Source organism: Pongo abelii, chromosome 7 (genome assembly GCF_028885655.2).
Source record: "Pongo abelii isolate AG06213 chromosome 7, NHGRI_mPonAbe1-v2.0_pri, whole genome shotgun sequence".
Lineage (NCBI taxonomy): Eukaryota > Metazoa > Chordata > Mammalia > Primates > Hominidae > Pongo > Pongo abelii.
This window is the reverse complement of record NC_071992.2, coordinates 113,129,479-113,156,902: the sequence shown is the minus strand read 5'-3', so window position 1 is coordinate 113,156,902 and position 27,424 is coordinate 113,129,479. Positions and strand designations below refer to the sequence as shown.

General features: G+C 43.5%; 1 protein-coding gene across 1 annotated transcript in view; it reads right to left on the bottom strand.

Moving 5' to 3' along the window:
* Window positions 1-7,997: 7,997 nt before the first annotated feature.
* CPQ (carboxypeptidase Q) overlaps window positions 7,998-27,424 on the bottom strand; it is a 585,190-nt gene continuing 565,763 nt past the window's right edge. Inside the window, exons 8-9 of the mRNA XM_054560984.2 lie at window positions 9,366-9,525; window positions 7,998-8,143 (exon numbers count right to left, since the gene is read on the bottom strand). Of these exons, the coding sequence (XP_054416959.2) occupies window positions 9,392-9,525 (134 nt within the window). The 3' untranslated portion in view covers window positions 7,998-8,143; window positions 9,366-9,391. The remainder of the gene's footprint in view (window positions 8,144-9,365; window positions 9,526-27,424) is intronic.

Genomic DNA, 27,424 nt, shown 5'->3' with positions numbered 1-27,424 from the left:
TTTGGGAATTGGCTACCTCTGCCCATACTTCTTGGTCAGTGGCTTAGCTGCCTGAATTAATGCGGCCTCCAACGTCACTTTCACTGACCTCATGAAATCCCTCATTTATTACCAGATTTGCAATTTCATTTTGCCATATATTTGCACAGCATTTGCAAATAAGGTCAGATATTGTGGGTATCAGACCATCAGGAAGGGACAGACCTGTGCTTCTGGCAAGAAGGAGTGCTTGTGTTAATTGTAAGGAGGTTTGGAGTAGGGACCAATCTGTGAGTATTTTTGCGATATGAAACCTTTCGCCATCTTGTGCCATACGATATTTCAGGCCCTTGCATAATGAATGCTCCAGTGACAGGGCCTTCCTTTTATATTTGTACAGTGTTTCTAAGTTTACAAAGCACTTTGACATTTCATTTGATTCTTACCGCTGCCTATTGAGGAACCACCATTTTCCAAATGACTTTTCTGAGAGCCAGAAAGATAAGTGACTTGCCCAAGGTTCCAGAGCTGCTTGAGATGCAGAGCCAGGGTTGGAACTCAGGTGTGTTGGTTGTCGGTCCTGCCTCTTTCTCTGACTCATCACAGTTTACCCAAGAGGAGCCCTGAAATATGCTTAAGATGTGCCCCAGACCTTTAAAAGAAAGAATTAGATATTTCTAAAAGATACGTCAAAGTCCTCATGGTGGAAAAAAATCAGTACATCTTAGCATTCCTTGAATTTTAAGATTTGCTACTATATTTTAAATTACTTATTGTGGGCAGGTTATTTTTTTTATGCAAACTTTCTCTAAAAGTCTCCACCTGTTCACCCGGACACTCAGAAGAGCAACTGCAGACCCTGAGTGGAGGCCTGGGATGGGCAGGCACCTGGATTATATCTTGGTCCCTTCCTCTTAGCCAGGAGGGCTATATAAGGCAGAGTCTGGCACTTGGCACTCTTCAGATCTAGCTCCATATCCAGGTTAAAAAGCCCCCTTAACAAAGCTCGTTTCTTTTTTCTTTCTTTTTTTTTTTTTTGAGACGAAGTCTTGCTCTGTTGCCCAGGCTGGAGTGCAGTGGCGCAATCTCGGCTCACCGCAAGCTCCGCCTCCCAGGTTCACGCCGTTCTCCTGCCTCAGCCTCCCGAGTAGCTAGGACTACAGGCATGCGCCACCACGCCCGGCTAATTTTTTTTGTATTTTTAATAGAGACGAGGTTTCACCATGTTAGCCAGGGTGGTCTGGAGCTCCTGACCTCGTGATCCGCCCGCCTCGGCCTCCCAAAGTGCTGGGATTACAGGTGTGAGCCACCGCGCCCGGCCCAAAGCTCGTTTCTTAACTTTACCAGAATCAAAGTTAGCTGCTCTGCTTGTAGAAGAGTCTGCCCTGGGTAGAAAACTCCCTCTCTGGTCCAGAAGTGCTATTTGGCTTACTTCGGCAAGATCATTTCAATTAGGGTCAACAATCCTCTTAATTATGCACTCTTCCTTAAGCAACAAGGTATTGCTTCATTCATCAGAATTTTATCTCCTAGTTATACTGATGAGAGTCCCTTTGGCCTACTCCACTGAAATTATCAACAAGAATAAATCTGAGCGTTCACTATTACTGCAGTGCCATCCATTCGTTAGGGCTTGTTTTATTAGTCTCCTGCAGTTTGGAGCTGCCAGGAAGTGGGCAGTCAGCTGCCAGTGAGACTGAAATGTTACTACCAGCTAGGCAGGCTCAGTGGCTGGGCCTGCTCTGAGGCAGGCCGGGGATGGAGGAGGCAGGCCTTTGGGAGGGCTCTGGGAGAGGCCAGGGAGGAAATCTGTTGCTCTTCATCCAATCACTTCTAGCAGGTGAAGCATTATCTCCCCCATTTCTTTCCAAGGATGTAACCAGCGAGGCCAAGGACTCCTAAGAATCGCCTGGTTTATTCCTGTTCCTCTAACACGCTGGCTCCCACGTGCTGGCCTTGGACCCTGGGAGGGCTGAAGGGTTACTGCAGTAGGTCTAGGAAGCCACGAGCACATCCAGCACCTCAATTTTTCAAATGTTTCCAGATGCTTCTGGGATGAATAAAATAAAAATCCAAGAGCTATTGATTCACTCTCATTGTATCAATAGCCTTGTGGGAGGCTTCTCTTCGCTTTCAAAGACTTCTTTTCTGTGAGAACTAAGCTCCTCCCCCCAATAGAAACTGGCTCCTGGTTCCTGGCCCATGTTTGTGCCACATGAGCCCCTTCTCCCCAGTCTCAGTGAATTGGATCCAAGGCAGACGCCTTGCCTAATCTCAGCCAACTACAGCCTCCCTTTTAGAAACTTGAAATTGGAATTCAAAGATAGCTTTTGGGTGCAGGTGAGTGGCCCTGTGATAATATGTAACTGGGAACTGCGGGATGGCACCACCTCCTGCTCACCCCAGTTTCAGCATGGGAAGTGGGGATGCAGGGGGAAAAGAGTGTTGCAAGCACATGAAGTAGAAACTGAGGCAACGCACAGTCAGACCCTAACTGCTCTCCAGCTCTGGCTTTTTACCTCCCAGAATTGCCTCTGAGTATCCTAGAAGTCTTTCCAATGCATTAAAAATTGACCATGGTAGCTCATGCTGGTTTCCATAATTTCAACAAAAGAAAACTTTGACAAAAGTCACTTCTTGATATTATATATTTTCTCAATAATGGATATGTAAATAAAATGGTTATTGTGGGAGATTTTGATTATACATGATAAGGGTGTCAGTGCTTAATAAGAATGTTTTAGAAGGTTGAGAGTCCCTGCTTTACCTAAAAATCCTCCAGAAAAGGAAATGCATCAGTTACAGAAGATAATTCATGCAAAGCACTCAGCTCAGCATCCTTCACAGATTAAGTACTCAATAAGGATTAGCAATCATTTTCTTCACCACTTACAGACTCAGACCAATACTCACAATGACCAAGTCTGAAAAGACCTTCCTAAAGTCTTTTTTAGACTGAACTGTCATGATTTGAGCGTGCCCCTCCTCATCCCAAAGATCTTTGCAGCCACAGTGTACCTGCCTGCTTTTAGGAGTAGAAAGAGCATGGACTGGAGTTGGTTGTGTATAGGACGTTGTCTCATAAGCATCACCTGGAGAATGTTTCCAATTAAAAATTCCCAGGCCCTATCCAAGACCCATCGAATAGAAGCTCCAAGGGAGGAACCTAAGAAGCTATGGCTTTAACAAATGCTCCAAGTGATTCTCATCATCAGAGAAGGGTGGAAAACACTGATATATGAGGATTATAAAACCCATCTCTTAAGTGGATAAGCCACAGGTCTGGGGAGATGTCTTATATGCAAAACAAATCATACCATGCTTTTTAACCTTAGGTGCATTTCTGTTTGCACAATTACCGAGTATTCAATTGTCCATCTTACCCATCCCCTTTGCAACAGTACCAAGATTTCAATTCCATTTTTGTCTTCTTTCCCACTAAGCCCAAGTGCTGCTGGAAAGCTGACCCCCTATCACCAGGTCCAGGGTGAGCCCTGATTAAATCAAACCAATCGGGTATATTACATTTCCTGGGTCAAGTGTGGGTACATAACCCAAGCAAGTCTCATCAGGGGAGTTTTAGCTCCTGTTGCTTAGAAGGTGTCTTAGTCCATTTGTGTTGTGATAACAGAGTGTTTGAGGCTAGGTAATTTATACAGAAAAAAATATTTATTTGGCTTATGATTCTGATGGCTGGAAAATTAAAGATTGGGCATGGGCATATGATGAGGGCCTCAGGCAGCTTCTACTCATGGCGGAAGGTAAAGGGGACCTGGCTTGTGCAGAGATCTCATAATGAGAGAGGAAATGAGAGAGAATATGGGGAGGTGCTGGGTCCTTTTTAAACAACCAGCTCTTGAGGGAACTAATAGAGTAAGAATACACTCGCCCTTGAGGGAGGGCATTAATCTATTCATGAGGGATCTGCTCCCGTGATTGCAACACCTCCTATTAGCCCCCACCTCTAGCATTGTGGATCAAATTTCAACATGAGGCTTGGAGGGGACAAACATCCAAACTATCGCAGAAGGGATGGTGTGGTATAAGCCTGTGAGGTGTGGAACTGCTGCAGCTATTTTGCCACTATGAGGGAAATAGCTTCAGGATGACTCTGACACTATGGTAAGCAGAGCAGATAATAGGAAATAAGCCAGGCCCTTATTGACATTATTAAGATGCCAAGGCTCAGCTTACTTCTGTACTTTTAACTTATGGGTATCAAAGAGTTTCTTTTATGGTTTTAGTTACTGTGAGTTGGGTATTTATTTGCAACAAGGAGTGCTAATAGGTATACTTTACACATCTTAAAAAACCAATAAGTTTATTGCATGTTTTGATGCAAATTGATGAAGGCATTAAATCCTTGGCTGATCCCCAAACAAGAGGGAATGGATTTGAATTTCAGCAAGAAGGATTTGGGTTAGAAAGAAGGAAAACTTTTCTTCCTATAAAGTTTGCGAGGTATTTAAAAGGCTCATCCAGGAAAGTTTTAAGAAATTCCTATTCTAGAGATTTTTAAAATGAGTAAATTTTCTAGGATAATTTCAGTCTTGTCCTAAAGAGCAGGGGAGGGATAGAATAATTGTCCTCATGTAGGATCTCGTCTACTCCACAATTTTATAAAATTGTCCAAACTTTATTCTGGACCTGATTCCTGATTTCAGTTATGAAATTCATCATCCTTGCTCTGCTAGAGTTTCTCAAATGACACTTCACAAACATTCTCATGGGCAGACCCACCCAGATGCCTTCTCCTGAGCTGCTGAGGAATGAAAGAGTTTGTTCTCTTCCTTGTCCTTGACTAACTAGATGTGTCACTTGGCTGGCCAGGAATATTTTTACTGCAAACTATGCTGTTTCCACTGACCACAATTCCAAAGCCGTTAAGACAAAAACAGAAAAAAGACCATATTCTGGTTTGTTTGATTTTCTGATGTGGACTTGATGAGGCAGATATTATTCCAGGGCATTAAATCTTTCCCACTAAAATGTCCCACAGCACCTAGAGCCTGCTCCTTTATTCAGTGAACACAGCAAGTGTGCAGTGGGGATTATGTGTCAAGAAAATGATTTTTTTTTCTATACAGAATGCCACAAGGACTAGAGTACTCTCCTTATGCTGGTATGACAGCAGTAAGGGTCTAGCCCCGAGTTTATTCCTTCATTTGACATTTATGGTGGTAGGCATGTGGTAGTTGGAGTTGAATCAGACATTGTCCCTGCCATTGACAGACTCACAGCCTAGGAACAGAGTCACATCAACAGCCGCCTAGAACGTGAGAGGTGTGAGCAAAGCACTGGGGGAATGAAGGGAAGGGGACTGAGTATCTGCTAGCAGGAGGCTTCCGAGAGGAGGCCAGCCTGCTTGGCTCTCAGCAGACACATTCGCTGAAGAGAACTGAAAATAACTCTTGTCTTGGAGTGAGAGCTATGACCTCTGAGTCCCAGCTCTGCTTTCTCATTTTTTGTAAATCTTATACAAGCCACTAAATTTTCCTGAGCTTATTCCTCAGCAGGAATGCAGAGGTCATAAGCCTACCTCACAGAGCATGTGAAAGGGGTTTGTGAACCATAATGTCTGTGAATCACTGCACATGATTTCCTTCTGTGAGGCCGGAGAGGACTGGATCAGGAGCCTCCTCCAAGAACAGACTGCGGGCAGAGGGGGAAACCCCACGTGTGACAGAGGGGAATGTCATGGAGGAGCCAAACAGATTCTTTAGGAATATGGGCCATTGCTGGTCTCTCTTTTCAGCTTGAAAGAGCAGAAAGCTCAGGCTATCCTAGATGATGGGGTCAACTGTTTCTAACAGTCGGGGTAGGGGGGCAGCAAGAAAATCAAAATTCCAATTCAGCCTCCCTGGTCTAGCAGAAAGGCTCAGATTTTCTGCTTGGCTGTTTTTTCCACCCTTTGAAAGCTCAGTAATATTTGACAGAACGGGCTGCATCACCATGGAGACATGCACCTGCCAGGTGCTTTGCTGGGCAGGACAAGCAGGCATATGGATGCTGACTGCACGGCCACTTCAGAGACACCAGGAAGGCCCCAGCTTCTTACTGTCTCCAAGGCCCTCAGGTCTTGCTTTTCACCCTCCCTCCCCATTCTTTTTTTTGTTTTTTGTTTGAGATGAAGTCTCACTCTGTAGCCCAGGCTGGAGTGCAATGGTGCGATCTCAGCTCACTGCAACCTCCGCCTCCTGGGTTCAAGCAATTCTCCTACCTCAGCCTCCCGAGTAGCTGAGACTACAGGCACCTGCCACCATGCCAGGGTAATTTTTTGTATTTTTAGTAGAGATGGGGTTTCGCCATGTTGGCCAGGATGGTCTCGATCTCTTGACCTTGTGATCTGCCCATCTCAGCCTCCCAAAGTGCTGGGATTACAGGTGTGAGCCACTGCGCCTGGCCCCTCCCGCTTCTTAAAACCTATTCAACAGCGTATACATTTCCTCTAATGGGGATGAAGCCCTTCATTTCCTAATTTGCTATAAGGGCGAAGATGCCATTCCCCCTGGGGGAGAAAAGAGTGACATCCACACAAAGCTATAATGATGTCTGTGGTGTCCTTTGAGAAGAGGGTTGGTAGCTAGAAGTGGGTGAAAAGAGGGCCCAGAATTACTCAGTGTTTGGGAACCCAGAGCAAAGCCCCAATTGCAAAAGAGATGGCAGCAGAAATGCTGCTGTCAAAACGCTACTCCCTCCACAGTTTTCTCTAGGTTTGGTCCTATTAATGTTACCTGAAATTTGTGACTGCTATATGCTTTCTGTCAGAAGGCTGGAATGGTGGGGCTAATATTTTGGTTTTTAAAACAAAGGAAAGAATGTAAATTTTGGAAAATACTGGGTTTACTGTTGATCTTCATCTAATTCTGGAATAAGTTATTTGGTAGAGATTTGTAGGGCCATTTCAAAAGAAAATAGTATTCATGAGTTACAAGCAAAGGCTCAGTTAGGAATTTATAGCTTGCAGCTTACCTTCTTTCAGGCAAGTTTGGTATGCAAAGGAGGCAATGAATAAGCATTTGTGAAATAAATGAAGGCAGATTTGAGGTAGTCAATAATAATAAAAATGTATCCTAAAATGGAAACATAGAGACAAGAAAAAGAAAAAAACTGTTGGAGAAAAAGAAAAAATGGATTTAAAAAAAGAAAAAATCAGAAATAAATATTTTAGTATCTGGAATGATTGAATGACCACAAATAAACACGAGATTTAACTTCAAGATTCCTAGAAACCAAAGCAAAAAAGTAACTGTTAAGCTCTCCTATTCTCTTGATATTTGACAAAAATAAAAACAAACAAACAGACATAGAATTATGCCTGAATAGATATTGAAAACATTTTTTTCTGGCATTAAATTCAGTGTGAAATTTATTGCATGAAAATTCTATTTTACAAGGAACAACAAACAACCCAGTAAGTTTCAAAAGATATAGACAAATAGACCTTTTAATACTGCTTCTCTATAAAAGCGAGCACTTCATATTGAATCATAACTCACTTAAGACATTTTTGCAGGGAACTATTGTAATACAGACTAGAAACATTTCTTTAGCAACCCCAAAGGAAACAAGTAAATAAATAATGTGTTGTTTGGTGCAGATCTCTCAAATATCAGATCTAGGGATGGAGTTTTAGATCCTATAACATTGACAGCAGAAATGTCTCGTTCTGTATTTTTGGTGAGGGAGAAAGCTAAATGCTTTAGATAGCAGACATGCAGAAGCAAATTTAATATTATACTACAAAACCTTAGGAATTTGGTAAAAATTATTACCCAGAGAAGGGATGTATTGTAGAAAAATAAGAGCCCAGGATACCATTCGCATAGACTGGGTTTCAAAATCTGGCTCAACGATTACTATATGACCACCTTGGCCAAGTTACTTCTCTCAGCCTCAGGATTCTATTTGCCAAAATGTGAATAATGTGCCTTTCAAGGTTAACTGAGAATTAGAAGACATAGTGTAGTAGGTTCTATTAGCTTCAGCTGCAAGTAGCAGAAAAAAACAAAATAACAGTGACTTCAATAAGGTAGAAGTTTATTTTTCACTCATCTTCTAGACCAGGGACCAGACTCCTTCTAGCTTGTTGTTGTATCACGAATGGCTTCCATTCCCAAGATCACTTCGTGGTCCAAAATGGCTGCTGGAGTTCCCGGATTACCTTCACATCCCAGCACACAGGCAGGAAGAAGAAAGGGAGAGGGCACGTTATTTTCTTTTAAGAACACTTTTATTTACATCCCTTTGGCCAGAATTTTGTCACAAGGTCTCACTTAGCCTCAGAGAAAGGTGAGAAACATCATCTTTGTTCAGTACAACCCAGTTAAGTATGGGACACCCAGTTAAATCAGAATTTTAAGATAAACAATGAATAATTTTTTGAGCATAAGTATGTCTCATGCAATATTTGAAACATACTCTTTTTTTCATTGTTCATTTGGGATTCAAATTTAACTGGATGTCCTGTATTTTATGTGGCAACACTAACTAGTTAACAATCAAGGATCCTATTACTAATCAAGGGTGAAGGGGCACGGGGAGGAAAGGTGAACGCTGAAGGACAATCAGAAGTCTCTGCCACAAAATGAGAACTCTCAAAGTGGGTGGCAATAAATGTTGGTCCTCTCTTCCCTTTCCCTGTGAGGCAAGGCAAAACCAGAGGGTGGCTGCAGGGATAACTGCTGGTAGAGCCAACATCTGTTTTTGAAATAGAACCAATGTTCTATTTCAATGGCTAGTTTAATCACACGAGACACATGTATTTGGTTAAGACCTCAGAGATCTCTGCTCTATGCATGAAAGAGACAACTGTGGCCTGAAAAGCAACATTAATAAAAGCACTGCTTCTTTTTAATCACAAAAATGCTTAGTCTCATCTCTGCAGAAAGTCTATTTCTGAACAAATCCATAAGCTAATGGACCCATCAACTGAGTTGGTTGTAAGGAAACCTTCATGTCATGAAAGAAAGGCCTGCGGGGCATGGCCGGGGTGCAATGGACTGACTATTTGTGTTCCCCCAAAATTCATATATTGAAACCCCTAATCCCAATACGATTATATTAGGAGGTGGAACCTTTGGGAGGTAATTAAGTCTTGAGGATGGAGCCCTCAGGAATGAGATTAATGCCCTTATAAGAAGAGTCCAGGGAAGTAGCTTGCTGTCTTTCCTCCATGTGAGAATACAAAAAGAAGACAGCCATCTGCAACCCAGAAGAGGGCCCTCATCAGAGCCCAACCGTGTTGACACCCTGATCTATCTCAGACCTCCAGCCTCTAAAACTGTAAAAAATACATTTATGTTGTTGATAAGTCACCCAATCTACAGTACTTTGTTATGGCACCTGATCAGCCTAAGACAGGAAGTATTCAGTCTATTACTTACCCACTTGCTCCCCACTGCCAATATTTTCACTTTTGTATGGCTGACCTGAGATTGTTCTTTCTGATTGTTGTTACCAAATGTTTTAGTTTCTTCTCAAGGCTGCTCTGAGTTCCTGACTCTAAAACCATGTCATCGGTATAATGGAGGAAGTCCCCAAATGCTGTGGAAAACAGAGCATGAGTTCATTTTAGTTAATAGCAGAAGTAAATTATTTGGGTTAAAGGTAAAATAAAGTGGGGCCAGGACATAGTCCTATTTTGTAGGATTTAGAATGAGAAGTTGCCTTATCAAAAAAATTGTTCTTATGAGCAGTATTGTGTTACAGGCTTTGATGAAGGATTATTTGCCTGTAATCTACATGGATAATATCAGATCTGCCCCCTACTCAAGTTTTCAGATTGGCAATGGCCTCTGAACTGGTCTTTCTACTTCTACTCTCCCTCCAAATCCATTCTTCACAAAGCAGCAAGAGTGATCAGTGATCATCATAAGACATATCTCAGTATAGGCTGGGCACAGTGGTTCACGCCTGTAATCCCAGGACTTTGAGACACCAAGGCAGGAGGATCACTTGAGGTCAGCAGTTTGAGACCAGCCTGGACAACATATCAAGACCCCAACTCTATTAAAAATGTAAAAATTAGCTATCAGTGGTGTGTGCTTGTAGTTCCAGGTACAGGAGGATTGCTTGAACCCAGGGGTTCAAGGTTACAGTGAGCTAGGATTGCACCACTGCACTCCAGCCTGGGTTACAGAGCAAGATACTGCCTCTAAAAAAAAAAAACCACACACACAAACACAAACACACACACACACATCTCAGTGTAAACTCTGCCTGAGATCTCTAATGGCTTCTCATTGCTAGTAATACTAAACCCCTTACTAGACTGAAAAGGCCCCATCCAGTCTGATTTTCTTTTTATTTTTTGACCACACTGCAGCAGGTTGAATGGTGGCCCCCAAAATATATGTCCACCTACAAATCCCTGGAACCTGTGACTATTACCCTACATAGCAAAAATATGTGATTAAAATAAGAATCTTGACAAGAGGCACTTATCCTGCATTATTCAGATAGCTCTAAATGCAATCACAAGCATCCTTGTAGGACAGACACACAGAGAAGAAGACACACAGCGAAGAGGAGGAGGCAATGTGACCACAGAGGTAGAGACTGGAGAGATGTGGTCACAGTCAAAGAATTTCTGAGCCACCAGAAGAGGCAAGGAACAGATTCTCCCCTGGAGCCTTTGGAGGGAGGGCAGCCTTGTCACCTTGATTTCAGATTTCTGGCTTCCAGATCTACGAGAAAATACATTTCTGTTGTTTTAAGCTGCCCAATTTGTGGTAATTTGTTATAGCAGCTGCAGGAAACTAATACACCTGCCATGACTGTTACAAGCCTGCTGGGTTCTTCTTGTCATTCAAGGCTCAGGTTAAATGCCACCTCCTCAGATGTGCTCACCTGATTGCCCAGTGTTAAGTCAGCTCTCCCTGACCCTTCAGTCACTCTGGGTGTTTTCAAAAGGAGGGAGTGATCAGGTAATTACATGCGACTAACAGGAGAAGCAGGACGAGTATTGAGAACTGAGGAAATAAGGCACGAAAAGGGTTAATAACTTGTCCATTGTTGCACATTAAATGGAAGGGCCAGGAACCAGATACGAGCTCCCTGACTCCAGAGCTTGTGCCCATTCTCTCCAAGCTATACTGGCTCTCAGCAAGGTGAGAGATACTGCCAAATGGTCATTTGAGCAGGAGAGCGTATATTCTTTGTCACAGTTATAAAACCTCAGAGGCCCTTACTGCATTCCATTCCTCCTCCCCTCTTCCCTAACAGCCTCCTCCCCCTGTCATGCTTGTTGACAGAGGTAGAGGAAGCACAAGTGGAGAATGACCACTCACTTTCACCCACATCAGATAGCCATTCTGAAGGATGAAGATAGCAAAAGGGGGCTGAAGTCTTATTACACCAACAAAAGCAATGGCCCGTAAGGTGCGTAATTGGACATAGACTTACACTTTGGTCTGCCACTTAGCAGTGGTAATTAATTGAAGGTTATAAGCATGTTTGATCCGGGTGTTTTCTTCTTTGTTTCAGGCAGCTAATTGCTCATGAATAAATTGCCTAAAGAGAGGCAATATTTCTTTTTTTTTGTTTTGGTTTTCAGCCAAGCTTTTAATGAAAAGATTATAAAATAACAGTTTCTCATCATTGTACGTGAAGACTGCTTCCTTCTGAATGGAGAGATCAGTCATCCATGAATTGCTTTTCTATGACACTGGATGGCTGTGTAGCTGCAGCAGTGACCTGAATTTATACAAACTCTTGAGGGACATAAACTCAAAGTGATGAGTGACAGTGGTGGTGGCCAGTGCATAAGTGAGATCCTGATATCCTTCCCCCTTTCTGTCCTAAAATAGGACATGATCCCTGTTCTAGTTCCAGTTAAACAAAACAGCTATGACCCCCTCCCTTTCCACTCCCCCATATTTGTGAGAATGAGCCAGTGCGCAGTTTAGGGCCCCCCCAGGGCACAGGGGGAAGCTAGAGATGGGTGGGATACAGAGAGGGGAGTCCCCTCAGTACCTGGCCCCGTGGGGCCCCCTCAAGTGGAGTGAGAGAGCTCTGGGGATTGAGAGGCAATATTCTTGATCTAGGTTCTCTGTGGATGGCTGTTTGACAGAGCCATTGTCAATTTTAGCTTTCATATGTCCTAAAGTTACTAAAAGTTAACATATTTTACAAATATAAAGCTCAGAAGAATGTCAAATTGAGTCTATATATTTGTAGGATATGTGTATTTTTTTAAGGTAAGAGACAAGATGGCCTTGGGAGCAGGATCAGCATCAATATTTAAAGGAATGAGTTACCAGATATGCAGAGCTGACCCATAATTTGTATAGAATAGTATGAAAGGAGAGGACACAGACTTGCTTTTCATTAAGAGATGGATTCTTAATGAGAGGCAAGTCTCTATGTCTTCTCCTTTCCTTAATTCCTCCCTTTTTGAATCTAAGCTGGCCATAGTGACTTGCTTGACTAATAAAATACAGTGAAAATGATATTCTGGAACTTCTGTGGTTAGGTCAGAGGAAGTGTTGTAGTTTCTGCCTGGGTCTTCTGGAACGTTCACTCTCAGAGTGGTCCGTCTTGGAACCAGGTGGCATACTGTAAGAAGCCCAGGCCACATGGAGAGGCCATAAGTAGGTGCTCCAACTGAGCTTCCCTCCCACAGCCAGTATCAGCTGCCAGCTATCTGAGTGTGCCATGTAGACATGGATCCCAATCAAGCCTTCAGCTGAGAGCAGTCCCAGCTAACATCTGACTGCAACTGTAAGAGAAAGCCTAGATAAGAATCACCCAGCTGAACGAAGTCAACTCATAAAACCATGATAAATAATAAATTGCAGTTTTAAACAATTATGTTTTGGGTGGCATTCTATGGAACTGTGGATACTTAGAACAGAATTTGGTACCTGGAGTGCTGCCATAATGAAAACTTAAAATGCGGGACATTGGCTTGGGGGACCAAGCAGCAGGAAGAAGCTGTGAGGTCCCTGAGGAAACTATTAATGAGAACTAGGGGGAAAATGAGGACATTGTTATTGGAAGCTGGAAAAAGGCATCCTTTGTTTTGTAATGATGGATAATTTGGTATACTATTGCTTTTGGTAATGTGAAAAACAGAAAATATATCTAGGAAATGGCAGATTTGGCTAAGGAGACTTCCAGGCAGAATGCTAAACATGCCTAATGGTTTCTCTTAGGCAATTATGGTAAAGTATGAATATAGGGAAGTGAACTCCCCTCTTCCATAATGAACTGTTCAGTTTCAAGCAAAACTTAGATGGAATATAAGAAGCCAGACTTGCTGGGTTTAGAAATAAAGCTGTTTTCCTTTCCAAACCTCTTCAGTTGGAAAAAAAGTTCTCAAAGTAAGACATGATATAAGGTAATGATCATCTCAGAGATATGGCTCTAAGACGCTTGCTAAGATTTTAGAAACCTTTAAGGTGACATACTGTAAGAAGCCCAGGCCACACGGAGAGGTGAAAGTCTACTTCACAGACTTTGAAGGATTCTGAAGGGCATTGTTCCATAGCACCTAACTGTCAGCCCAAGGCAGAAAGTGGCATACCTTAAAGAGATTTGTAGGTATGTATTTTGACTAATGGAGTGAACCTGAAAGAGTCTTTAGGAAACTTACAAAAAATTTAAGAGAATTGTACATGAGAAAGCACCATCAGCCTGAACTAAATAGGAAAGAGACCGTTCAAACTGTAGAGAGCCTTATATGGGTAGGAAGTAGGACAAGAAGGCTACTAAGCTGCAAACATGGCCATTTCTTATGGAAAAGGAAGAATGATTCAGAGAGCAGAATCAAAATCCCAGTAGGAGTGGGGAGCCAAGAGCTACAATCATTCCCAGGGAGGCACAACGGGGAACTCACTAATCAAGGATCTGGCAACATGCACCTGGCAGCAGTTTAGAATTGCTACAGATCAGTGACTATGATGTGCCTCCCATTTCTTTCCCTTTTGAATGAAAGCTTTAGTGAAGTTATCCTATCTCTGTATCACCACTGTATTTATGTGTGTGGGACAGATAACTTGTCTCTTCATCTAACAGGTCTTCAGATTGACAGAGCTATACTCAGGGAACTGCACCCCAAGAAGGCTCATCTGCATCAAGATCTGACTTAGATGATAAAATCCTGGACCTCAAGCTTGAGTGGATGCCATAATGGGATGAGACTTTTGGGTCTTAGGAGGAGACACGTGTATTTACCATGTGGGAGGAATGTAAATAATATGCAATCAGAGAGCAGACTGTGACAAAGATGACTGCAAATTCTTTGGCCCTCTTTCTATTAAGAGTTATTGTCTTATCTCCCTCCTCTTGAATCCAAGCTGGCCCTGGGGAATTGCTTGATCAACAGAGTACACAGGATTGAAGTTTGGGACTTGTGAGATTAGGGCATTAGAAGCCTAGCAGTTCCTGCCTGGATCTCTTGAAAAGTTTTCTCTTCGAATACTCCTTTTTAGAATCCCACTATTCTGTGGATTCTAAATTCTGTGAGAAGCCCAAACCACACAGACTACATATAGATGCTCAATCAGTAGCCCCAGAAGAACTCCCAGTCCTCAGCAAACATTGACTGGTGGCCAGATGAGTTGTTATCTTGGACAACCAGCCCAGTTCAGCTTTCAGATGACTGCAGCCCCAGCTGCCATCTGACTGCATCTGCGTGAGAGACTATAGGTGAAAACTTCCCACCTCACCTAGTCAATCCACAGAACCATGAGAGATCATGGTAAATTGTTTTAAGCCATTAAATTTTGATGATGGTTTGTTATGTAACAGGAGATAACCAGATAAGGTTAAATCTTAGAGGTCAACAGTCATAGTTTCAAATCTCAAGTTCATCATTTATCAACTATGTGATTGTGGGCAAGTCACCTAAAATATCTGAGCTTCATTTTCCTCATCTATAAAATGGGAATCAAAACAGAACCCACCTAATGGGTTTGTTATGGGAATTAAAAGAGAGAATGTATGAAAAGTGACAATATAGTGACAGAGAGAAAGTGGGTCAGTAGGTAGTTAATATGGTTAGTAAATCAGTGTGAGTCATCTGCTTTTGTTGAAAGGTAGGTGAGATGCTTGTGGCCATGTGGGAAGAATTAATTTAAGAATCTGGTCTTTTTACTAAGGACCTGAGAGTAAGGTTAGGTCATTAGCATCTTTGTATTTGCTGTCCATTTTTCTATAATGGACTATAGGGGATTTTGATTCATGGGGGAAATGTTCTGAAAAAATCCTGGGCTCAAAAGAAATAGAAACACTTGGCCTTTTAAAATGGGGCTGTTATGGTTCCATAGATGGCACTTACCACCTCCACATGCACCGAGCAGGCCTAGCTCACTAAGGTCATAGTGAGCAGTTGAGCAGACCCAGTCCTTGTTACAGTGAGACCAGAGGCACTAGCCTAGAGAGAAGGATCAGGGGCTCTGAAGTCCCCTGGAGGCCTAGGATGCTGCTGCTGTCCACTGTATGTGCATGTGGATGGGTGAGTGGGTGCTGGAATTCCACATGGGATGAGGGCAAACTTAAAGAGTCTGGACCCCAGCCGAGAGGTTTAAAGGAATGTCTTGATGTTCAGCACATCACCATACTGATGTGCTCAGTGAGCTTTGTCACCCATTCATTTATTTATATGGCATTCATTCATTCAACAACCATTTATTGCATGCCTCTATGCACCAGGCCCTGTGCTATGCTCTGGGGACTCACGACACATAAGAGACGGTTCCTCCCCTGTGATCATGAGGGGCTCATGAACCAGCAGGGGAGACAGACAGGTAAACAGGAAGTATGGCTAGGGGGTAAGTACCACAGTAGAGGGCGACATGGGAGTGCAGAGAAGGGGCTCCAACTCTGGCATCAACCTACTCCACCTTGGGATAAAGTTCTAAACAGGGAAGCGAGTGAGGCATGAGCTGCGTCTGGAAAAGGGGACAGGCTTGGGATTGACCTAGTGAGCTATAGGCAGAAGCCACCAACCAGAGGCACCGAAGGACAGGGCCACACTGGCCTCTAGGGGCCATAGACTGGCGCACTCTGAGGCAGCCCTGGAATCTGTTGAGTCTGTTCCCCAACTCCCATGGGGCCTATAGAGAGCAAGTGTCTCTCACAGGCACAGATTAAAGCAAAGCATCTCAACTATGTCTTGGTTTTGGCTCCATAGATGACTTCTGTGTGGGCGAATCTTCTTAATGCGTTCTCTTACTTTTTATTGTCCATGCTGTAAAACGTTAAAAAAAAAAAAAAAAAGCTAAAATAAACTTCCAGAGTTCAAAATGGCAGACTGTGACTAGAGCCAATGTCCTTTTCCTTCCAATGTTGGTTTGTCTGCCAAGTGATCTCATACTTGCTTGGTGAGGCTCTGCCTCCTCGACTCCTATCTTCTCTTTCCTCCACCTCCCCATTCCCGGCCACATGAGGTTCTCATCAGCATCATTGTGGTCAAAGGACTAGGCCCTGGGGTGCAGTCTGCCCTGACTCTCTTTGGGGCTTGGCTGAGGGAATTTACTTGTATCCCGATTTAGAAGCTGAATTGCCTACAGAGGATTGGGACCCAACATGACATTTTCTGTCAGTGACAGTATAGAGAGCTCTCTATTTCCTTACCCAACTGATTGTTTAGGACTAAGTTAGGAACTGCTTTCTCCCCGGAGTAATCGCACAACATGGGCCAGCCATGGACAAGTACAATCTGAGTGTAATGTTCATCAACATCAGTTGGTGAGGGTCCTAGTTCTAGACTGAGAGCTCCTTCAGGGCAGGAAGCAGACCTTTGCCAATTTCCCAGCACTAGCCAGCTCTATGACATCTGGAAGGGGCTCAGTAGTAGTTGTTGAATTTAATCTGGACACCACCCAGGCAGGAAACAACCCTCTGGTTCACCTTATTATGAGAGAGGCAGTCTCTTCTACAACCAAATACTAAAAATGATAATGGTAACAAAACACTATTACTATTTATTGAGCCCTGATGCTTTGTCAGATACTAGGATAAGCACTTTATATCCTTTACCTGATTTGAGAGCCAGAATCTCTGGGTGTATAGGTTTCACCGTCCTCATTTTACTGATGAAGAAATGAAATCTCAGAGAGGGTAGGCAGTTTGCAACAGCCTGGTTGTTGGGGCTCAGAATCTTGGACAGTCCATTATGAAGACCCTGACTCTTTTTCATTTTTGTTTTTTTGAGACGGAGTTTTACTCTTGTGGCCCAGGCTGGAGTGCAATGGCACGATCTCAGCTCACTGTAACCTCCGCCTCCCGGATTCAAGCAATTCTCCTGCCTCAGCCTTCCGAGTAGCTGGGATTACAGGCATGCGCCACCACACCTGGCTAATTTTGTATTTTTACTAGAGATGGGGTTTCTCCAGGTTGGTCAGGCTGGTCTCGAACTCCCGACCTCAGGTGATCTGCCCGCCTTAGCCTCCCAAAGTGCTGGGATTACAGGACCTTGACTGTTACACATGATGTTTGGTTGTGAATGACTACTAACACTGGTGGAAAGACCTAACCCTGCAGAATTCCCCAGGTACCAGGCAGCTGGGGGACAAATTATACTCAAGGTTCCTCTCAGGCATCGCCTTTGTCTAGAGAAGACATCTAACTCTGTCTCCTTATGGAGGACTGAGGAAGAAGCAGGAATCAGGCTTATGCAGTCGAAGGCTCAGTTTTAGTGCCCAAGCAGCAAAGAGATAAATGCCATCCTAATTCCCACTTAAAGTAAGCAAACAAGCCCTGGGGCTCACATGGACAGGAGGAAGCTGAGGGATTCAGTAAGTCTGTTTATTTTGGTTTGTATTTGACCTTGTATTACATTCACCAAGCAACTCCCAGTGAATGCAGAAACCTTTCCTCTGCCTCGGGAATATTTCCATACAAACAGGAACACAGCACAGATGACAAAAATTAAGATGTACTCTCCAGCTTGCCTTGCTGTATTATTTAAAGCAATTACTGTATGATTTTCCTTTCACATAGCCATGGAAACCCTGCTGAAAGGATTTAATACAATTTATTGCGTGAAGCTTAAGAAGAAATCTGTTTCCCCAGTGCTGGAAAACAAAGCAAGCCAATTTCTCCTCACTTCCTACAAGGTGTGATGGACGCAAATTGTGGACCGGTGACCTCACCCAGCAGGGACTGAGCTTTCTGGGAAAGCATTCTGGAGATAAGTGGACCTGTTTCTTTTAGAGGCAGCGAAAAACAAAGCCGGTGCCAGAGGAATGATAATCTCCTTTGATGTGCCTGGAACTTCTTGACTGTTTCAGAAAGGGAAGCACAGCTCTGAGTGGCAGTACTACAATGCCTTTCAGTAAACACAATAGACAAATTTCCCTGCCAGGTTACCCCAGGAGCCTCTCCACTCACAGGATCCTCTTATAGGTATCTTGGTGTCAGCGATGGGATCTTAGGAAGGATTGTCGCTTAACACCATGCTCTGATGAGAGGGTGGGCTCACTTTGGAGCCTGTTAGTACCAATGGCACAGCTCAACCCTATCTGCCTGTTAGAAACTCCTAAGGAGCTTCAGAAAACGTGGAAGCCTAATTCCCAGAACTAATTGATTATATTAGAACCTGTATTTTAAACAGCTCTCCAGATGATGATTATGTGCAGCTAGGGTTGAGATCCACTGCTCTGGGACTTGGAACTTCTTTAGGCTGAACTCTTTGTTTACTTTCTGATTCTCAGCTAGAGACCCAGGGCCTGATGATCCGTAAACCTAAAAAGGCTGCTGTAGCACAAAACTCGTCTTTGCAGCTCAGCTCTTCATCCCTAAATTCAGTGGGTGAAGGGAAGAATATTAAATTGCAGAAGAATTCCCCAAAATTGGGGAAGCTGGGTAAAGGGTTCACTGGACCTCTCTGCACTGTTTTTGCAACTTGCTGTAAGTCTATAAAAATTTCTAAACAAAACATTTTTAGAAATTGCAGCTGAAGACTTGAATTCAAATTCTGGATTTGTTACTTATCAGGTATGAGACTTGGGGAAATAAAAGACCCTCTGGGCCTTTTCCTTTGGAAGATAGGACAATTATTTCTATTTATTACATGATCAAATGAGAAAATAAAATTCTAGACTTAGATTTAGCTGGGGTCTCTTTGCCCCTTAAGGGGTAAAAGGAGATTGTTCAAACTCTCTAAGTCCATTTTCTGCTGCTATAACAGAATTCCTGAAAATGGGTAATTTGTAAAGAAAAGAAATTCAGTTCTCACAGTTCTGGAAGCTGAGAAGTCCAAAATCAAGGGACCAGTAGGGTTAGTATCTGCTAAGGACCTGGTCTCCATTTCCAACATGGTACCTTGAATTCTGCATCCTTCAGGAGAGACAAACACTGTTCCTCACCTGGTGGAAGAGTGGAAGAGAGCCAATCCACTTTCTCAACTCCCTCAAGACCCCCCAGCCACTGTCGTTTTAAAATGGTAGCTATGATTTATTGAGTGCTGATTACATGGCAGCAGCTGTGTTAGGTTCCTTACATATATCATATTAATCTTGCAAGGAAGAAAGGGTTAGATCCGTGATGGAAACTGAGGCTCAGAGAGGTTGAGGAATTTGCCCAAATTAACACAGCAAGTGTCAGAGGTAGGCTCCAAAACCTATGTTCTTTCCGTACTTCGGGCTACAGACGGCAGAACTAATAAACAGGTTTTGCTATCAAAAGAACAGACTACACAAAAGGTAAGTTTATGAGAATTGTTGAGTGATCTCTATATATGGTTATGTTTGCTCTCTAAGCACCCCTGTGCTCATGTAAGAATAACTACCTCAAAGTAGTGGATACCTGCATATTTCCTGGAATGGTGCCAGGTACACAACACAGTTGGTGCTTGACGAATGGAGGTGTTGGTTGTAGTGCTGGCAGTCTTTGTTTGGTATGGTGGGGGGGTAAGCTAGTCCCATTAAGTGATGTGGATATATTGTGGAAACCCTTTTTATGGTGGGATTAATCCATTCACAAAGACAGAGCTTTCATGGCCTAAACATCTCCCAAAAGGCCCAACCTCCCAACACTGTTCCGCTGGGGATTAAGTTTCAACATGAGTTTTGGAGGGGACAAAAACATTCAAACTATTGCACCCTTGAACTACAGGTTTTGGAACTTCCAATTACTTCCTCCAGAGTTGCAGGAATTTTGGGGTAAATTACATGCTTGTGGTCGTTCACCTTGGGTTTTGAGCTCCTTCTTCCACTAAATTAATCAATTTATGCATTGTTTCACCCAAATACGGTGCCCAAGCAGCAAAGAGATAAATGCCACATGGACAGAGGAGGAGGCTGAGGGATTCGATAGGTCTGTTTATTTCAGTCTATGTTTGACCTTGCACCACATTCACCAGGTAACTCAGTTGCTAACTTTCCCCAAACAAACCTCTCCCACAGGCATTTTTTGTGTGTAGGTGACCTTACTGAAGGCTTGGAAAGATGAAAGGAATTATACCATAGCATCAGAAACTGTCTCAAACACAGTGTCATCCAATTCTGCTTCCAAAAGTTCCTTGGGCCCCTTCATGTTGCTTGGTCCTCACCTCTTCTGTTCCCATCTTCCCTCCTGTCTTTTTATTTCACTCTCCCACCCCCAGGTTTCTGCCCATTTCTTTCTTTCTTTTTTTTTAATGTTGGCTTTTATTTTAGATACAGGGGGTACATGTGCAGGTTTGTTATATAGGTATAATGCACCCAGGTAGGGAGCATAGTACTCAATAAGTAGTTTTTCAACCCATACCCCCCTCCCTCTCTCCCATCTCTAATAGTCTGCAGTGTCTATTGTTCCCACGTTTGTGCCCATGTGTGCTCAATGTTTAGCTCCCACTTATAAGTGAGAACGTGCAGTATTTTGTTTTCTGCTCCTGCATTAATTAGCTTAGGATTATGGCCTCCAGTTTAGGATTATGGCCTCCATCCATGTTGCTGAAAGGACATGATTTCATCCTTTTTTATGGCTGCATAGTATTTCATGGTATATATGTACTACATTTTCTTTATCTAATCCACCACTGATGGGCACCTAAGTTGATTCCATGTCTTTGCTATTGTGAATAGCTAGGTGATAGACATAGGAGTGCATGTGTCTTTTGGTAGAATTATCCATTTCGGGGGGGATGTATACCCAGAAATGTGATTGCTGAATCAAATGGTAGCTCTGTTTTAAGTTTTTTGAGCAATCTCTAAACTGCTTTCCATAGTGACTGAACTAGTTTACATTTCCACCAACAGTGTGTAAGTGTTCCTTCTTCTCCATAGCTTTGCCAGCATCTGTTGTTTTTTGACTTTTTAGTAATAGCCATTCTAACTGGTATGAGATGGTATCTCATTGTGGTTTTGATTTGCATTTCTCTGATTAGTGATGATAAGCATTTTTAAATATGTTTGTTGGTCACTTATGTTTCTAATGTGGACCACTTTAGCTATTTCTTTTGTTTCCTTGGCTCTCGTCTTTCCTCCAGGAAACTTATCAAAATATTTTCTGATCTATCCAGCCCTTCTAAAGCTCCATGGAACTTTAGCTGGTCAACAAAAGCCAGCCCCCAACTCCAATCTAGATGCGATGGTCACAGCCAGCTCAAGCTCGCTGTCCATTGCACAGCCTTATACCATGTCACCACCAGCCCTGTGGAAGTCCCAGAGAGTCAGAGATGAGAGCACTTGTAACTCAAACTTTCACTGATTTTCCAGGCTTAAATCTGGAGACTACATTCTGGACTTTGGGAATTTAAAAATCTAACATTTTTGGAAAGAAAGGGTGTATAGAGGCTTCTTATACCTTGAACAAAAAATGGCATTTTGGAATGTAAGCAAGTGAGACTCCTAAGAATTAAATTTCATCAGAAATACACAAATTTACAAAAAAAAAAAAGAAGAAGAAGAAAAATGCACTAGGCAGAGTGCCCCCTGCCAAACCTCACTCTTTCAAGAGGAATTTGGAGTGATGTTGCTGCCCATAAACCTCCTGCCTACCTGGAGAGGGCCTGGACTGGTATTCTGCAAACAGTTCCTTGTTTGTTCTCCTTCCTGTGGGTCTGTGTGCACTCACATGATGGGAATCAGATTTAAATGAATAACTAGAAGTTGGAAGGAATCTGATTGGTTCTCACTGCCCAGGAGTAGCTCCATGATATGGTTTGGCTGTGCCCCCACCCAAATCTCATTTTGAATTATAGCTCCCATAATTCCCACATGTTCTGGGAAAGACCTGGTGGGAGATAATTGAATCATGGGGGTGATTTCCCCCATACTATTCTCAGGGTAGTGAATAAGTCTCAGGAGATATGATAGTTTTATAAGGGGTTTCGCCTTTCAGTTGGCTCTCATTCTCTCTTGACTGCTGCCATGTAAGACATGCCTCTTGCCTTCTGCCATGATTGTGAGGCCTCCCTAGCCACATGGAACTGTGAATTCATTAAACCTCTTTTTCTTTATAAACTATCCAGTCTCAGGTATGTCTTTATTAGCAGCCTGAAAACGGACTAATACACTCCAGAAAGCCTTCCCACCTTCTTCTCCCTTGAGTATCTCCATGAGACGCAGAGCAGCTTTGTCTAAGATGGTATCCCTGAGAATTGTCTTCTCACTCAGGTAGAGCTGATTGGCTTCCCCGCTGTGCTGCCGTGGGATGCTGTGCATACCTCCATCAGAACAGACTTGACCTTCTGCTTGCAATTGTTTGCTTGCACGTTGGTTCGCTCTTTCCCCCCACCCCCTGCACTAGCTGGTGAGGTTCTTAAAGGCAGGAAAGACATCTTTCCCAACACATAACACAATCCCTGGTACAGAAAAGACATTTGATAAATGTTTGCTCTAAGAATCAATGAATGAGGTCTCACCAAAAAAGAGCACTTAGTTTGCTAGGGTTATTTATTTTAATATTATGCAAAACACAGAGCAGACATCACCTTCTGTTTCTAAATCCTTCGTGATTGATTAATCAACAAGTTATTACTGAAGCTAGCTACAGCTAAGACCCAGGTGAGAGGGAAGCAATGGCAACCACATACTTTGAGAGGTTTATTAATTGACTGTATAATAACAATGCTGCATCACATTATTAGAGTCATTCTGCCTTAGAACTCAGGGTTCTACTTATAAAGTGACTTGTTTAATTAAAAAATATCCTAGCAAGGATAAAGAATAGAACATTTTATAATTACTTGCCAGTAATCATCAGCTCACCCATTATAGGGCAAGATTAAAATTCAGTTCTTCAGAACTTGAGAGTCTGCTCTCATATACTTTTCCTTGGAATAGTTCATTTCTGGAGAGAGACACTAAATACTTCTAGTGGGCAGCGATGTGTCTCTTAGCAGCAGAAGGCAGGACTCAGTTCCCAGTGACGCCTTGTCCTTCTTCCTCTGAGGTCCTCTACACCTGGCCTGTGGTATATGAGGACTTCTTAGCTTCCAGGTCAATGCTGGCCCTGGGGATGGAGATGGATGATGCGAAGCTGCTGAGATACTTGCCAAGCCTCAATGCTAATGCCTATTTAGTGACATTCTGTTGAGACAGTATGATAGGTACTCATCTGTACTTCATGGAAAGTCAGTCCATACACATTTACTGAGTACCTTCTGTTGTAGGTGCTGAGGATTCTAGGTGAACAGGGAAGTCATGGTCCCTATCCTGATGGACTAGTGGAGAAGATCGACATTTAACAAATAAATGATTCTGAATGTGTAAATTGCTGTGAAGGAGAAGTGTAGTGCAAGTCAAGGGTATAACAGGAGTGGTGCTGGAGGCTGAGAACAGGGCCACCATGTGCTGTTGTGCAGACTGTAGTCTATGTGAATGGCACCCCCTGGAGATGTATATTACATAACAGGTCTGGTCAATATGGCAGTTCTAGCTGAGAGGGAGCAAATGACATGCAACTTGCAAAGGAGGAAGAGGATTGGCGAGGTTAAGGCATGTGCAAAGGCCCCAAAACAGAAAGAAGCTGAACATGGCCCAATAATGGGAAGAACCAGTATGACCAAGTAGAGAAGTAGGCACTGGGGAGAGAGGAGGCCGTCAGGTAGAGCCTCATAAAGCCATGGCAAGGAGCTTGGATACTATTATAATTGCAATGGGAGACAGGAGGATTTTGGAGCTGGAAATGACATGATCTGATTTCTGTCATTTTGGATGTCATTAGGGGATGGGTTGGGGCAAGCATGGTAAGATTGGAGATGTAGAGAGGGCTTAGGAGGCTATTGCGAGAGTCAGTTTGCAAAAGACTTGGTACACACTGGGTGCACAATAAACCATGACTCCCTTTTCCTTCCCTCTCTTCTAATTGTGACATGCTTTGTACTTCCCAAAGCACTTTCAATTTGTTATTTTATTTGACCTGCATTATAGCACTTTCAATTCATTATTTCATTTGATCTTCATAATAGCTGAAGGGGGTGAGGTGGGTATTATTACCCCCCTTCATGCCTGTGGTAACTGAGGCTTTGAAGGGAAAAATGGCTTTCAGGAGATCCATCAGCCAGTAACTCCTGGAACTGGTTCTCAAATCAAATCAAGGAACTTGACCAATCCCTAATTCTACCATATTATGCAATGTCCAAATGAAATCATCTAATTAGTTAATTTGTTGAGCACGAAGAAGTAATTTAAAATTTCCAGGGGTTATGATTTGCAGGCAGAAAAAGAAAAAAAGAAAAAGAAAAATACCGGTGAAGGAGCTGATATTTCCCTAGGAACAGCCTGGATCCAAACTTCAGAATAATTGCGTTAAGAACACTGTATTTCACTGGAGTCACAATAACGCTTTTCTTTTCATCTTTATTTACCCCAGTGTGGCCCACTAAAAAGGATCCAGTGTGCTCCATGTCTGAGAAGATATATTTTTGCTCATTAAACACCAAACAGAGGTTAAGACATCGACAAATCAGTATTATTTATACTGAAGGAGGCAAACATTCCTTTCAAAGACTTTCATTTCCTTTGGAAACATGTGCTACCTGAGCCATAGCCACCAAAATATGTATTTTCTTTTCCTTTTAAGGAAATGCCACTTCATTGCCAAACCTCAAACACAGCACCCCAAATGGAAGGAGAGGTTTCTCAGGTACAGCAGGGAGAAAACTCAGATTCAAAAGCTGCTCTGTTCCCATCAACTAGGGACTGCATCTGAAACCGTCTGTGGATTTAATGTTTTGCAAATCTTCTACTGAAAAGAGATTTTCATCACAATTGCATTATAATGTTTTTCCCCAAGATCACTCCTTGTTTAGGAGCCAACAGCTCAAACCTTGAACAAATTGTTCCCAGACCTTCCTGATTTCCAGTGTCCTCGTGAAGAAAGAGGCAGGCATGAGGGAGGATCGACGGTCTTATCTCGCCTTTGTCCTTGACACTGGGGAACACCAGATAAGTTGCCGTAACCCCTCATTTTGACTTTGAGGACTATAATAAGCAACTGGCCCTTTTTCCTTTTTTTTTTTTTCTTTGCCAGAGTTTTGTCAGAATTAATTCACTTGGATTTGCTGTTTTGCTTGAATCTCTGTGGAAATGACTAATGCAGAGCATTATAAGCATAGTCTCCATGCTTATGGAGCATGGGCCATTATGGCCCAGTGGGAAATGGAGAATTGTAAACATGAAGAGGGAACTTTTCCAGTAAGCTCAGGGAGGGAGTGGCAGAGAGGGGGAGAAGTTACTAGAACCCAATGCTGCAATGGCCCCCAGGTATGCTCAGAGGAAGCTCTGGGCTTGGGCATTCAGGAAAGACGCTTACGAGGTTGCAAGGTTGCCACATATGCCTCCTTGGCTTGGCTTTGTTGTCACCACTGAGAAACCCCAGCCCCTTTCCCCTTGGCCCCTGCCCAGAGGTGGAAGGAAGGGGTGGGTGCCAGCGTTTGTGTGGCTGCATTTGCATCTCAGTTCTGGGGAGAAGGTGCAGTGGGGGGACCCAGCTGTGGCTGTCCTGCAGAAGCAGCAGCAGAGGGGGCACCTGGGACACACTCTGCTTTCTCCCCTCCCTGCAGCTGCTCCACCTGTGCACAAGCGTCCCTGTCTGCACTTGCTTAAGTGTTTAGGCCACTTCCTGACCCTGTAGGGGATCTTTCCAATCCCTAGACATCTCCTCCTTTTCAAAGACTTCCTGGATTTCTTCCCCTGCCATTCCCACTTCTCCCCAAACATTTTCCTCTTTCTGGCACTTGGTGAGAGTTTAAGTATTTACTACATCTGCTGAGGATTATTGGTGCACAAATTTGTATCCTTGGGGGTCTTTGATTGCAGGCAACATAAAGTGGCTCTGGTTGGCCAGGGGAATGGGGTTATGGGGAGGTAGATCAGGTGCTTATAGAATCAGAGGGAATGTTGGAAAACTAGGCTAGGAGGCAAGCAAAAGGTGAGAAAGCCCTAGAGGATGAGGAAGCAAAGCCCCAGGAGTAGAATTCTAGCAGGACTGCATGCCCAGGGTGCCACCACAGGGGAGTAGGACTCTGGACATATCACCATTCCTAGGGACACCCACTCAAGATGCAGAGATGGGAAAGCCCCTGCTACTGAGTGTGGTCCCATGCTTGTCTCCTGTGACACTGGGATACTGAGGGAGGCTCTGGGGGAAGGAGATTTTGATTGCTTTATTTGGAGGGCAGGTGCCTGGGTTTACCATCCCACTACAAATCAAACCAGGAGGAAATCAGGGATCAGGGTGCTCTTAGAGAAGGTGAATGGATGCTGAGTGGGGTGTGAAGGGGACAACAAAGCCACCACACTTTCTCCCTTCCCCTTCTGTCCCTGATGCAGAGTCCCCTGGAGTGTCAGGGGGTGTGGGAGGTGCTCAGCTGGGCTTGCTGCTGCAGGTTTAACACAGGGAAGAGGGATGCCCTTAGAGAGGAGGCCGGGTGCCTCTTTCTCCTTGGAATTGTTAGCCATGAATGCTCAGAAAACTGGGGCAGAATCTCCTGGGGAACCTGAGGAGGATTCCTTTGCAGATCCCCCGTGGTTGCCTGGGAGTGAGCAAAAGGTGCGAATAAGTGCAGCTGAGAACTGGAGGAGAAAAATCACACCTGCATCACCTCTACTTAGGAATCCCTTGCTGTCCTAATGGCTAATGATGGCTGCCTTTGTCTTCTGGCCTTCCTACTACACCCATGCTAGGACCCCAGACTGCATATATTTATTTCTGAAGCAAGTTTTAAAAATACAGCACCTTATAATGGTTGGTGGTTGAGTTACAGTTTTAACAAGGTTGAGAGTTACATTTGACGAGACAAGCATTGGCTCTGTAATGCTGTGGAAGACATGTCACTTCTCTGGGCTCCACTTTCTTCCTCTTAACATAGTGGAGGCTCAAAGTGTTTCCATTCTCAACAGTCTCCCATGCTCAAGGAGCGATCTGCTCAGCTAGCACACATCAGAGCCTCATTTATTTGGGGCTGCACTCAGAATTGAGAGGCACAGCTGGTCTCCTAGGTGACTGCCACGCAACACTGCGGTCATCTATTTCCTCTGCCTATTTTCCCCTGTAAAGCACTCTGGCA